Consider the following 13,889-nt stretch of genomic DNA (forward strand, 5'->3'; position numbering starts at 1 on the left):
TATCTTGGACTGGTATCAGAGGTTACCCTTGACTTAGTCTGCCAGGAACCCCTGAGCTAAGGCTATATCCCTTGATTTGACCAAGGACTGCTGACAACCATAAAAAGCTTCCTGGCTTTGTGTCTGTGTTAAATGGCATGGCATGGCTAGGCTAGGAAAGGCAAGGCAAGGTACTCTGAGCCTGGTATTCTTGGCTGAGAGGAATGGTGTGAAAAGGCAAGGCAAGGTGAGCATCCAGGTAGTCTGAGTGATTGAGTGTTATGAAAACAAAATAAGGAGCTTGGAGATGCAGCCTTGTCCAATCCATGAGCTGGTGTGTGTCCCTAAGCACAAGGCATCCTTGCTGCTGTATTACAAGGTTAGTTATTGCTGTGCTTATAAGTGCAGCATTGAAATGCAGAAGCATATTTGAACTGGATTGGAGATGTGATAGGAGGGTTATTCAAGGCTGGCATGCATCTGATGCCAATGTCTGTGGACATTGGGGGTGGGGGAGTATGTGGAACATGGTCTGAGTGTTGGTGCCGGGAGTCCAAGGTGGACGTCATTTGGAGCCAGCAGTGAGTCACCAGGTTGCCACTCTGATTTGCATGTTGAGAATTCTCAATGTCTAGTTTGTTCAAGATTGGCGGTAGGATAGGATGTTGTTATATTAATTAGATGAGTTGTGTAGTTAATTAGGTAACTAACAAGCAATAATCATTTTTAACAGGCAACTCGGTACTCCCTAGCAATTTTGCTATGTTGTCTGATACTTAGTTAAATGATACAACAAGTTTCTCCTGAATATGAGATAAGCCTCACAGGACTCTCCAGCAGCCATGTCATTTTCAGCCCATTCTACAGCTTTCATAATTACTTTCTATGCCTGCATACTAACATTTTTGCAATTCATGCACCAGAACACCAAGAACCCTCTGCATGTCAGTCCGTTGCAAATTCTTACCATTTTGATGATAATCTTCCAACCAAAATGGACAGTTTCTAATTAATCCAAATTATATTCCGTTTGCTAATATTTATCCCACTTGGAAATTATCTATATCTCTTTGTAGCCTCCTTATCTTCTCTTCACAGCTTACCTTTCTATCCAGCTTTCTGCTATCAGTAAATTTAGTTCCTTGATTCATTTACATAAATTGTAAAACGTTGAAGCCCCAATGTTGAATCCTTGTGACACATCTCTTGTTACAGCTTACCAATCAAAAAAAAAACTCTTTTTTGATTACTGTTGGCTCACTAATCTTCTATTCATACCAATATGTAACACCCTAAACCATGAACATAATTTTGGATTATAGCCTTTTTATGTGCCATCTTATCAAATGCTTTCTGAAAGTCTAAGCACAGAAAATTCATTAGTTTCCTTCACTGTATAGGCCGCTATTTCAAAGAACTAATAAATTGATTAAACAAATAAATTGATTTCCCTTTCATCAAGCCATGTGACTGATTACATAAATTTTTTCTAAATGCTCTGCAATAACATATTTAATAATAACTTAGATTATTTCCTCATAGACATTAAGCACCAAAGCTAACAAGCCTATAGTTTCCTATTTTCTGTCTCCTATTCTGAATAAAGGAGTTGCATTTGCAATCTTCCAATCCAGTAGAAGGTTCCCCACAACTAGGGTATTTTGGAAAATTAGAATCAATACACCAACTGTCTTATTGACCATTACTTTGAAGATTTGATGAAGTTCATCAGAACCTAAGGACTTATCATCTCGCAGCTCCCACAAATTGCCCAGTACGACTTCCCTGGTAATTGTAATATTCCTTTTGATCTTTCCTACATTCCATTTCCGAATTTACAGCTATCTCTGGCATGTTCTTTGAATCCTCTACAGTGAAGATTAAAGCAAAATACCAATTTAATTTATCTACCATTTCCTTATTTTTCATCATGAATTTCCAAGCCTCATTTTCACCTTGTTAACTCCTTTCCTTTTTAAATACCTGTAAAACTCTGATTATTTGTTTGTATATTTCTTGCTTACTTTCTCCCATGCTCTGATCTTTCTCTTATTGACCATTTAATCATTCTTTGCTGTATCGTTGTGTTCTGCCTAATCCTTTGACCTTCCAACCACCTTTGCATAATTTTGTGCACTTTCTTTAAGTTTGCAACTTTTTTACGCTTTTCGTTAGCTTAAATAATGAATCTTCTCACTGGAATTTTTCTGTCTCTGGAATGGAAGAAAATTATTTTTTTGGGAATGGATTTATCGATTCAATAATAATTGCAAGACCATATACAATCCAAATTTAACTATAATTCTCAGTTCGGATGTGATTTCAATTCCAAAGAGAGAGTATCCTATACCTTGCTTGAACAAGTAAAGGGTACATATGTTGATTGACATGGTCCAAATCTCTTTATTTAACTATGCATCATAACACTACCAGTAATAAACTTCAAAACAAGATGGAGCAAGCTTGTCCAGCTTGCCAACAAGAAATTAATGAGCAGTGGGAAAAGCTTGCATAAGAAAGAAAATAAACAGGAAAAATAATTTTAAAAGTAAGATAAAATGTTACTTTATTATTTAATTCTGTCCAATTGCATTAAGATTTTGAAATACATAGTAATCATGGATATACATATGCAGTACCAGTGGAGGGCCTAAAATAATGCAAACCCATACAATTGCATTTCCATAGAATCCTCTTAAATATTTACTTAGAAACCAAGCAGTCGGAACCTAGGGGGAGAAAGTAAGTAAAGATTAGAGTAATAATTTAGAAGTTGCAAAACTGGAAACCATGTTCCAGTATAAAAGTTGCAAATGTCACAATTCCAATAATCTATGAAGGTTAATATCCATGTACTGACATCATTACCATATAGATTGTCATTTCAATGATAGATTCAATTTTAGAGGTACATTTTTAAAATCAATAATGTAGCAGGTATTTCTGTTAGAACACGCGTTAGAACACGCGTTTGAGGAATAGTGGACACTATCTGGATAGCGCAAATTTCTATAGGGCAAGGTTGTGCAAGAACACGACCATCACGTTATACCAGAAATATCTGTACTCAGTAAGAGATTCCTCTATTATTATGCATATGGCTACAGTATGTTTTCTTCTTAGGCAGCTTCTCAAGATTAAGGATGATTTTATTCCATTATTATGGGTTCTGATATCATGAAGTGATCTGATACTGGATTTGCTGACACTGCAAAAGGTAGTATCTCCTGAAGCGAGAGGGTAGGATGCTTGGAATTGTTATGGATCAGACCAGACTGCCTCAAAATATTTTAAGAAGGCCGCCTAGACCCTAACCTTTTCTTATTTTAAAGGTAGATGTGAAGTGTGTGTTCAAGATGTGGTGTGACTGGTCAAAAGACTCAATGTTAGGAAGAATACAATTTATTTAAACTCTATAGTTAAAATAAATACTATAGTATTTATAAAGGAAGAGGAATTTAGAATAACTTAACTATTGGAAAATGTAACTATATAATAGATACACTACCTATCGGTAATTAACTGTTCAAATGTAATAGTTGAAAACTGTGGCACTGGAAAAGCACAGCAAGTGCTGCAGCATCCGAGGAGCTGAATAATTGATGTTTTGGGCATAAGCCCTTCATCAGGGATGTTGGGGGGGGTGAAGGGGGTTGAGAGATAAAGAGGGTGGGGTGAGGTAGCTGGGAAGGTGATTGGTAGATGCAGATGGGGAGTGATGGTGGTGATAGGTTAGAAGGGAGTTTGGAGTGGATAGGTGGGAAGGAAGATAGGCAAGTAGGATAGTTCAAGAGGGCGGTGCCGAGTTGGAGGGTTGGATCTGGGATGAGGTGGGGAGAGGGGAGATGAGGAAACTGGTGAAGTCGACATTGGCACCATGTGGTTGGAGGGTCCCAAGGCAGAAGATGAGGCGTTCTTCCTTCAGGCAACAGGTGACTTGGATTTGGCAATCAAGGAGGCCTTGGACTTGCATGTCATGCCAGAGTGGGAGGGGGAGTTAAAGTGGTTGGTCACAGGTGGTGGGGTTGTTTGGTACGTGTCCCAGAGATGTTCGCTGAAACTTTCTGAGTTGGCGTCCTGTCTCCCCAGTATAGAGGAGACCACATCAAGAGCAACTGACACAGTAGATGAGATGTTTGGATGTGCAGGAAAATGTCTGCTGGATGTGAAAAGATCCTTTGGGGTCTTGAATGGAGGTGTGTGTGTGTGGGGGGGGGGGGGGGTGGAGGTACAGGTCTTACACCTCTTGCAGCAGCAAGGAAAGGTGCCAGGAGTGGAGGGGGGATGGTGGGAGGGGGCACAAACCTGACAAGGGCAGAGGAGTGGTCTCTACGGAATGCTGATAGGGGTGGGGAGGGTCTGATTGTAGGTGGTGGAAATGGTGAGACACACACACCAAACAACTCAACCACCCTGTGGCCGACCACTTCAACTCTCCCTCTCACTCTGCCAAGGACATGCAAGTCCTGAGCTGTCTCTACCACCAAATCCAAGCCAACCGACGCCTGGACGAAGAAAGTCTCATCTTCCACTTTGGGACCCACATGGCATCAACGTCAACTTCACCAGTTTCTTCATCTTCCCTTGCCCCACCTCATCTCAGATCCAACACTCCAACTCAGCACCACCCTCTTGAACTGTCCTACTTGCCCATCTTCCTACCCACCTATCTGCTCCAACCTTCCCTCCAACCTATCACCATCATCCCTCACCTACATCTAATTATTGCCTTCCCAGCTACCTCACTCCCTTCTATTTATCTCACAGCCCCCTTCCACCCTCCAACTTCATGAAGGGCTTATGTCTGAATTGTCGATTCTCCTGCTCTTCGAATGTTGCCTGACCTGCTGTGCTTTTCCAGCGCCACACTTTTTAACTCTGATCTCCAGCATCTGTAGTCCTCACTTGCTCCTGTTTTAAAATAGTAGCATTCCATAAACATAGCCCTTGGCAAAAAAAAGCAAATTCAGACACAGATTCTTATATGCAGCTCTCCAATCCAGGAGGAAAAAACATCAAGGAAAATTCCAGAGAAAGTAGCAGCTTGCAATCATTCACTGAAGCTTCCAACTCTTCTGAGACCCAAACAGCTTCTGAGACCCAAACAGGTTTTGAGTGCTGAAAACAAAAACTAGAAAGCCTGGTCTGAAAACGTTGGCCACTCTCATTCAAGCTACTTCCATTGTTTCAACTTTTTAAACAATAACCTAAAGGCCTCCTAGGTTGTATACTTAAGCCATCTTTGATAGTCAGTTCAGCACCTCTGCCTTTACAACCTCTCCAAAAAAACCCAGGGCACAAGAACCTTTATAAAATGACAGCATCATCACAGTATTCAGCATGCATTTTCTGCTGTTTTCATTTTGACTTCCATCTACTGATGACTTTCAAAATGGTCAACAGCTTTGCGGGTGCTTTTTTACTGTATTGTGTTGTTTCATGGTACAGATTCCCACTGATTTATAGGGTTATTGTATTCGTCGAGGGAAGCTTTAAGAGGTCATTGAAGGGTTCCTCCTGATAACTACTAGTCATGACAAAGTTTGGTGTAGACAGCTTGCTTTGGAAGTCTTATGTCAGGCATGCAGACAGTTTGGCCTGTCCAATGCAGCTGATTGACCATAGGCAATGGCTAAATACTGGGAATATTGATTTGAGAAAGGTCACTAATTTTGGAGTGCCTATTCTGCCAGCGGTTTTGCAGGAACTTGCAGAGACATTTCTTATAACATTTCTGAAGGGATTTGAGGTATCTACTGTACACCATCCATGTTTCTGATGCAAACAGGAGGACTGGTAACACCGCTGCTCTGTAGAGCTTAGTGTCAGGACTGTGCTCTTTATGATTAAGTATGCAGTTCCTCAGACAGCCAAAGGCAATGATAAATTCCACATTCAATGTCTGTCCTCACTGGAATGAGTCTCCCAAGATATGGAAGTTGATGCACATTGTCCAGTGTTCACTTTTTCAATTCCTTTTCTTTTTAAATTCCTTTTCTTTTTAAATACCTATAAAACTTTGATTATTTGTTTATATATTTCTTGCTAGCTTTCTCTCATTCTAATCTTTCATTCCTTATTAATATTTTAGTCATCCTTTGCAGTGGTTTAATATTCTGTCTAACCTTCTGACCTTGTACCCATCTTGATGGTGAGCTAGCAAGGATCTTGATAATTGAGGGTCAGTATTGTGCAGTATGAGCAGGTTGGTGAAGGACCTTTGTCTTCTGGATGTTTAGCCTAAGGCCAATTCTCTCTTCCTACCCTTTGAATGCATCAACGATAGGTTGGAGCTTAGCCTCACAGTGTGTGCACATGTATTCATCGACTGCATATTACAGCTAAACAACAGAGATTGAGAGGGTTTGGATCTGGCCAGGAGGTAATGCAAATTGAAAAGTTTCCCACTTGTTCTGTAGAGGTGAAGCATCATAGCAAAGAAGATGGAGAAGATCTCTGGTGCAATGACACAGTCTTGCTTGACTGAGTTTGCACACAAATTGTGTCTATGTGGATTCGTTGATGAGGATCACAATTTGCATGCTGTTGTGCAGCAGGTAGAGGATCGTGATGAATACCTGCAAGCAATCAAAGTTGAGGAGCATGTTCCACGGTTTTACCTGGTTTACAGAATTGAAGATCTTTGTGACATCAAAGAAATCCATCTATAGAGGTTGCTTTTGTTCTTTGCACCTCTTTTGAATGGGCATTGCCTATGAAGATCATGCTCACTTTGCCTCTTGATGGATGAAATCTGCTTTGTGACTTCAGGAGGAGCTGTTTGAGGGAGAAAGTGATTGAGGAGAATGTTTGCAAATACTTTTTGTCTGTCTGTCATTACTGCAATTGATCTTATCTCTCTTTCTGAAGATAGTAACAATTACTACATTTCAGAGATCTTCTGGCATGCAATTTCCCTTCCAGATGAGGCTGTTGAAGTTTTTAAAGAATATTTGTTTGTCTTGTCTTCGTATTTCAATAAGGGTTCAGTCTGTGCCAGAGATCTTGTTCGTTCCTAGATGTCAGATAGACCTTTCAACCTCATTTCTGACTATGATTGTACGACGGCGATAAGTAACATGCAATAGATGTGGCCAATGTCACTTACATCAGCAGAGTCTCAACTGAGGAGATCCTCAAACTACACTTGCCAATGCCATCTGCTATCTCTGTCCTTGATGGGTACAACTGTTCTTAGTTCTCAGTGGGATCGGTCCTTGGGTGTTAGATGGTTTTGACTGCATTGAAGAATCCATGTATGTCAGGGCCGTGTAAATTATGTGCTCTTTCCACCTATCATTTGTTCTTTTAGCTTTTTAGGTCATCAGGTTTTTGGTGCACCTCAACCTTCATTTGTCTATAGACCTGCTTTCTTTCCTTTGAGTATTAGTGGCGTTTCTAATTCAGGTATGCCTTGCACTTGTGATTTAGTCACTCCTGCATCTCCTGGTCATTCTTGTTAAACCAGTCTTGATATTTTCTGGCACAGAAACCCAAATCTTGCTGCAAGTGCTGTTTATAGTGGAATTAAGGGCAGACCAGGCACTGTGGACATTCTGTGTTTCCTGTCCATTGAACATCATCAGGTTAACTGTAAGACACTGACTGAGTGGGTCTTCCTTCGCAGTGTTCTTGAGATCATCAACACTGCTTAGAATGCTGCTGCACTTTTCTGGCCAGGCTGATGGAGATAGGAAACTGGAACAAGAGATTGTCAGTCCAGTAGTCATCAGCCCCTGCCACGGGTGATGAGAATAACCTTGTTCATTCCAACCTCGCTTGGAATGGTAACGTAGTTAAGCAGGTCCCACTGTTTGCAGCAAGAGTATTTCCAAGATGTTTTGCATTTGTCTCTGTCGGCGGGTGTTATGACTAGGTATTTCATCAAGATAGGACTCTGTTAATAGTTAACCTCCCTTCACAATCACACCTTTCCAGAAGTTTGTGTAACTTTTGCATTGAAATCACCAAGGAGAGCGAAACTGTCTTCCTTTGGGACCTGGCTCAGTAACTGATCAGGATTGGAGTAGAATTTCTCTTTGATCTCATCTTTTTGGGATTTACACACTGATAATGCTGGATTTCTGAGTTAGAGTGAGCCAAAGGATTGTGAGGCATTTGCTTATTGCACGGGAGGCTTGTTGATACAGTCAACTCATTAATTTTTATGACAAAACTAATCCTTTAGAGTTGATTTGCTTCTTAAGATGTGATTGCCACCTGGTTCTTTGAGGTGACCTATCCCTGCCTTCCATGTCTCACTCAAGGGTGATGTCAATGTCATAGCACTGGAGTTCCCGAGTTACGTCAGCGGTGTGATGTTCAGGTCTGGTGCTGTTAGAGTTGTCCATGAGTGTCCTGATGTTCGAATTCCCAAACAACAGAATGCAAAGAGAGGACATAAATGTGTTTTTTTCTGATTGGCAATCAGAGGCTCATAGTATGCCTTGGCTCAGTATTGGGTCTGCAATTGTTTACAATTTACATAGATGATTTAGAGTTTGGGACCAAGTGCAGTGCATCAAAGTTTACAGATGACACTAAAAGAGTAGTGGAGCAAAATGTGTAGATGACACTGAGAATCTGCAGAGGGATATAGATAGCTTACGTGAATAGGCAAGGGTCTGGAAGATGGAGTACAATGTTGGTAAATGTGAGGTCATCCATTTTGGTAGGAATAACAGCAAAATGGACCATTATTTAAATGGTGAAAAATTGCAGCATGCATCTGTGCAGAGGGACCTAGGTATTCTTGTGTATGAATCACAAGAAGTTATTTGCAGGTGCAACAGTTCATGAAGAAGGAAAATGGAATGTTGTCCTTCATTGCTAGAAGGATGGAGTTTAATAATAGGGAGGTTGTGCTGCAGCGGTATAGGGTGTTGGTGAGGGCACACCTGGAGTACAATGTACAATTTTGGTCTCCTTTTGGGAGAAAGATGTACTGGTACTGGAAGGGGTGCAAAGGAGTTTCACTAGTTTGATTCTGGAATTTACAACATTGGCTTATGAGGAGAAATTGAGCAAACTGGGACTACACACATTAGAATTTAGAAGAATGAGGGGGGATTTTGTAGAAACATGCAATTATGAAGGGATTAGATAAGATAGAAGTAGGGAGGTTGTTTCCACTGGCAGGTGAAACCAGGACATGAGGACATAGCCTCGAAATAAAGGGAAGCAGATTTAGGACTGAGTTGAGGAAGAACCTCTTCACCCAAAAGATTGTGAATCTGTAAAATACCCTGCCCAATGAAGCAGTTGAGGCTACCTCCTTGAATGATTTAATTGAAGGAATTAAAGGTAATGGTGAGTGGGTGAAGCTGAGTTCATGAAAAGATCAGGCATGATTTTATTGAATGGCAGAGCAGGGCTTGATAGGCCAGATGGCCTATTCTTGCTCCTATTTCTGAAGTTCCTGTATTCCTTTTGAGGGTGTGCAATTTGCCTGTGTATAGGATCTTTTAACATTGGGTAGCCATTGCACACCAACTACTATATGGTCTTGGTAGAGCAAGGACTTTGTTCAATAACAGGGATAACTGAGATGAATGGAACCCAGGCTCCATTGCAGGGCAAGGACTAACACAGACACACATGTTGTTGTTCCTGAACCCCCTGAGCATGCAGCCTTGTTGTTTGAGAGTCAGTGTCAAATTGAACAGGGTACAGGTAGTTCTTCTATATGGTTGTGTTCTTGTGCAACCCTGCATTTAAAAAAAAAATCACTCTTTAGTAACAACACTTAGTGTTAGTGATGTTACAGCCAACACATGTTTTAAAAGTTTGTGCTTTAGAAACAGTATCACCAATTTGTCAATTGTGTTACAGCGAAATCACATTAACAAAAGGTGTGTTATAGCAGAATGACTGGTAGTCCTCATCGATCAGCCCCTTTATATCAACAAAGACTTACTAATGCCACAGTATCATGATCCAAGCTCTGAACATCCCTTTCTCCACTGTTTAAGTGGCTGGTTCTGCCTTTCTCCTTGCCATTTTTCACACAAGCAGCTCTGGGTTCAAAGTTTGTGAGAAGATTTGTAGCTCGGGTGCTCGTTGTTGTGGTTCTGTTCGCTGAGCTGGGAATTTGTGTTGCAGACGTTGTCCCCTGTCTAGGTGAAATCCTTAGTGCTTGGGAGCCTCCTGTGAAGCGCTTCTGTGATGTTTCCTCTGGCATTTATAGTGGTTTGTCTCTGCCGCTTCCGGTTGTCAGTTCCAGCTGTCCGCTGCAGTGGCTGGTATATTGGGTCCAGGTCGATGTGTTTGTTGATAGAATCTGTGGATGAGTGCCATGTCTCTAGGAATTCCCTGGTTGTTCTCTGTTTGGCTTGTCCTATAATAGTAGTGTTGTCCCAGTCGAACTCATGTTGCTTGTCACCCGCGTGTGTGGCTACTAAGGATAGCTGGTCGTGTCGTTTCGTGGCTAGTTGGTGTTCATGGATACGGATCATTAACTGTCTTCCTGTTTGTCCTATGTAGTGTTTTGTGCAGTCCTTGCATGGGATTTTGTATACTACGTTGGTTTTGCTCATGCTGGGTATCGGGTCCTTTGTCCTGGTGAGTTGTTGTCTGAGAGTGGCTGTTGGTTTGTGTGCTGTTATGAATCCTAGTGGTCGTAGTAGTCTGGCCGTCAGTTCAGAAATGTTCTTGATGTATGGTAACATGGCTAGTCCTTTGGGTTGTGGCATCTCCTCATTCCGTTGTCTTTCCCTAGGGCATCTGTTGATGAAATTGCGGGGGTATCCGTTTTTGGCAAATACATTGTAGAGGTGTTCTTCTTCCTCTTTTTGCAGTTCTGGTGTACTGCAATGTGTTGTGGCCCTTTTGAACAGTGTCTTGATGAAACTTCTTTTGTGAGTGTTGGGGTGGTTGCTTTTGTAGTTTAGGATTTGGTCTGTGTGTATGGCTTTCCTGTATACTTTTGTGGTGAATTCTCCGTTCCGTGTTCTCAGTACCATCACGTCTACCAATGGGAGTTGGGTGCTGGGTGGTGGCACCTGCTGCTCCCTCCCTATGCTCTCACTGCCTCTGCACTGCTTTTACCTTTGTTACTGTTCTCACTCTTTCCTGAAGCTCCTCTGCTGTGTTCCTGTTGCCTCTACACCATTATTATTGTTGCTGATCTTGTGATATGTACGCATAAAAAGATACACAGTAGCACATTGAAGTCTACTTTGATAGCACCTGTCTCACCTGAAACTTCAACACTGATAATAAGAGGAGCAATATAATGAGAATAACCAGAACTCCAAATTCTCCTCTACATCATACAGTATCCAAACATGGACTTTTATCTCAATTACTTTTTTGTCAGTTGGTCACAGTGAGTTGATATTACATGCAGAGATATAACACATTACCACACCCACTGTAGTGGTTCAAGAAGGGTACCATTATTTGTGTGACTGTGTATATACTAATGAGATACAGTGTGTACATAGATACTTCTTTACTAAGTTAATGTTCTCTTACCTCTTAGAACTCTGTAAATGTTCTTCAGCAGCAAAATGAGAACCAAGAATATTATAAGAGATTTTGGACCTGAATGAAATGTTTGTTGTTATGACGCATTATGTAGTTAAAGGAATGTAAGTGGGTTTTTATGCAATGGATACTTAAGAAATTTATATTATTTAATCTTAGCATGGGTTCTGATGTCTGTCATATACTGGGTGAGTTTGCACGGTAGATGTAAAAGAAAAGGGTGGTGGGTACAGGGGCTTGGGAGGGTGAGGGTGTGAGGGATGAAAGGTTGTTTTATGTTTTATTTTATCTTATTAAATTTTGAACACAGTTTCAAAGCCCATAGGTAGTTTTTCTGTGTAGCCTTCCCCCACACCTGGGATCTTTCTCATTTGTTCCAGGATTTCTTGGCCTAACTCCCAGGGGACCTTGCAATGAAGCTTCCCCAGTGCACTTGACCCAGCTCTTTCATTGCATCAGACTAGGCTAAGGTTGAACCCAGGTCCTGGTGTCTAATCTTCTGCACCATCTAGTTACCCAATAAATATGAGTTTTATAGATGTAGAATATCTAAAGAGATAGACCTCTTATTGTTAACATAGATTATAATTTTAAAAATGTGTATATTGCATATTTCATGATATTTTCAATGTAAACATTGCTTTGAAATCAAATTTACCATTTCTACTTACAATGCATTTCAGATTTTAGTACATTATCAGCATCACATTTTATTTATTCCTAACATATTCCTTTTTGTCCTCCCTACTGTCTATAACTGTCAACTTATACATTTGATGTGTTTGGCAATTTTTCCTCAGTTCTAAGTGTTTCCAAATTCTGGAACACAGGGAGAACTACCATTTGGATACAGAACTGGCTCAAAGGTAGAAGACAGAGGATGGTGGTGGAGGGTTGTTTTCAGACTGGAGGCCTGTGACCAGTGGACTGCCACAAGGATCGGAGCTGGGTTCACTACTTTTCATCATTTATATAAATGATTTGGATGTGAGCATAAGATGTATAGTTAGTAAGTTTGCAGATGACACCAAAATTGGAGATGTAGTGGACAGCGAAGAAGGTTACCTCAGATTACAACAGGATCTTGATCAGATGGGCCAATGGGAAGTGGCAGATGGAGTTTAATTTAGATAAATGCGAGGTGCTGCATTTTGGGAAAGCAAATCTTAGCAGGTCTTATACACATAATGGTAAGGTCCTAGGGAGTGTTGCTGAACAAAGAGACCTTGGAGACCTTCAAGGTTCATAGCTCCTTGAAAGTGGAGTCGCAGATAGATAGGATAGTGAAGAAGGCATTTGGTATGCTTTCCTTTATTGGTCAAAGTATTGAGTACGGAGTTGGGAGTCATGTTGCAGCTGTACAGGACATTGGTTAGGCCACTGTTGGAATATTGCGTGCAATTCTGGTCTCCTTCCTATCGGAAAGATGTTGTGAAACTTAAAACGGTTCAGAAAACATTTACAAGGACATTGCCAGGGTTGGAGGAATTGAGCTATAGGGAGAGATTGAATAGGCTGGGGCTGTTTTCACTGGAACGTCGGAGACTGAACCTTATAGAGATTTACAAAATCATGAGGGGCATGGATAGAATAAATAGACAAAGTCTTCTCCCTGGGGTGGGAGAGTCCAGGACTAGAGCACATTGGTTTAGAGTGAGAGGGGAAAGATATAAAAGAGACCTACGGGCAACGTTTTCATGCAGAAGGTGGTATGTGTATGGAATGAGCTGCTAGAGGAAGTTGTGGAGGCTAGTACAACGCAACATTTAAAAGGCATCTGGATGGGTATATGAACAGGAAAGGTTTGGAGGAACATGGGCCGTGTGCTGGCAAGTGGGACTAGATTGGGTTGGGATATCTGGTCAGCATGGACGCGTTGGACTGAAGGGTCTGTTTCCATGCTGTACATCTCTATAACTCTATAATGGGCATAAAAGGTATAAAGGGCAATCTGATTTGGAGAGGCAAGAATAGAATCTGAGATAGGAAATTAGAATGATATACTGGTGTACTCAGTGTTCATCAGAGAATAGGGTAAAGATACATTATTGAAGCTCTGCACCTAATCAATGTTTCTGTTGATGCTGGTTGACAAAATTTGGACTAATAGTTTGATGTATGCATTTTTGAAATTTGGGTTCATCAATAAGGCTGGCATTTATTGTTTATTTCTAGTTTCTTAATATCAAGTAGATACAACTTAGAGGTTTGTTACGCTACTGGAGAGGGGAATTAAGAGTCAGATATATGAGCATAAAACTGGAGTCACATGTATGCTAGATTAGGTAAGAACAGAAAGTTTCCTTCTTGAAAGACGTTAGTGAACCAGACTTGTTTTTTTATGTCATTTGGATAGTCACTTTCAATGATGCCATTTTATTAATTCTATTTTAATTAACAAAATTCTCAATCGGCGAACATGG

At 40.9% G+C, this 13,889-nt stretch overlaps 1 protein-coding gene across 1 annotated transcript in view; it reads right to left on the bottom strand.

The window, feature by feature from the left end:
* Positions 1-2,585: 2,585 nt before the first annotated feature.
* LOC122558555 (diacylglycerol O-acyltransferase 1-like) overlaps positions 2,586-13,889 on the bottom strand; it is a 175,656-nt gene continuing 164,352 nt past the window's right edge. The window contains exons 14-15 of the mRNA XM_043707286.1: positions 11,455-11,476; positions 2,586-2,708 (exon numbers count right to left, since the gene is read on the bottom strand). Coding sequence (XP_043563221.1) covers positions 2,683-2,708; positions 11,455-11,476 — 48 coding nt within the window. The 3' untranslated portion in view covers positions 2,586-2,682. The remainder of the gene's footprint in view (positions 2,709-11,454; positions 11,477-13,889) is intronic.

This window comes from Chiloscyllium plagiosum, chromosome 17 (assembly GCF_004010195.1).
Source record: "Chiloscyllium plagiosum isolate BGI_BamShark_2017 chromosome 17, ASM401019v2, whole genome shotgun sequence".
NCBI classification, from domain to species: Eukaryota; Metazoa; Chordata; class Chondrichthyes; order Orectolobiformes; family Hemiscylliidae; genus Chiloscyllium; species Chiloscyllium plagiosum.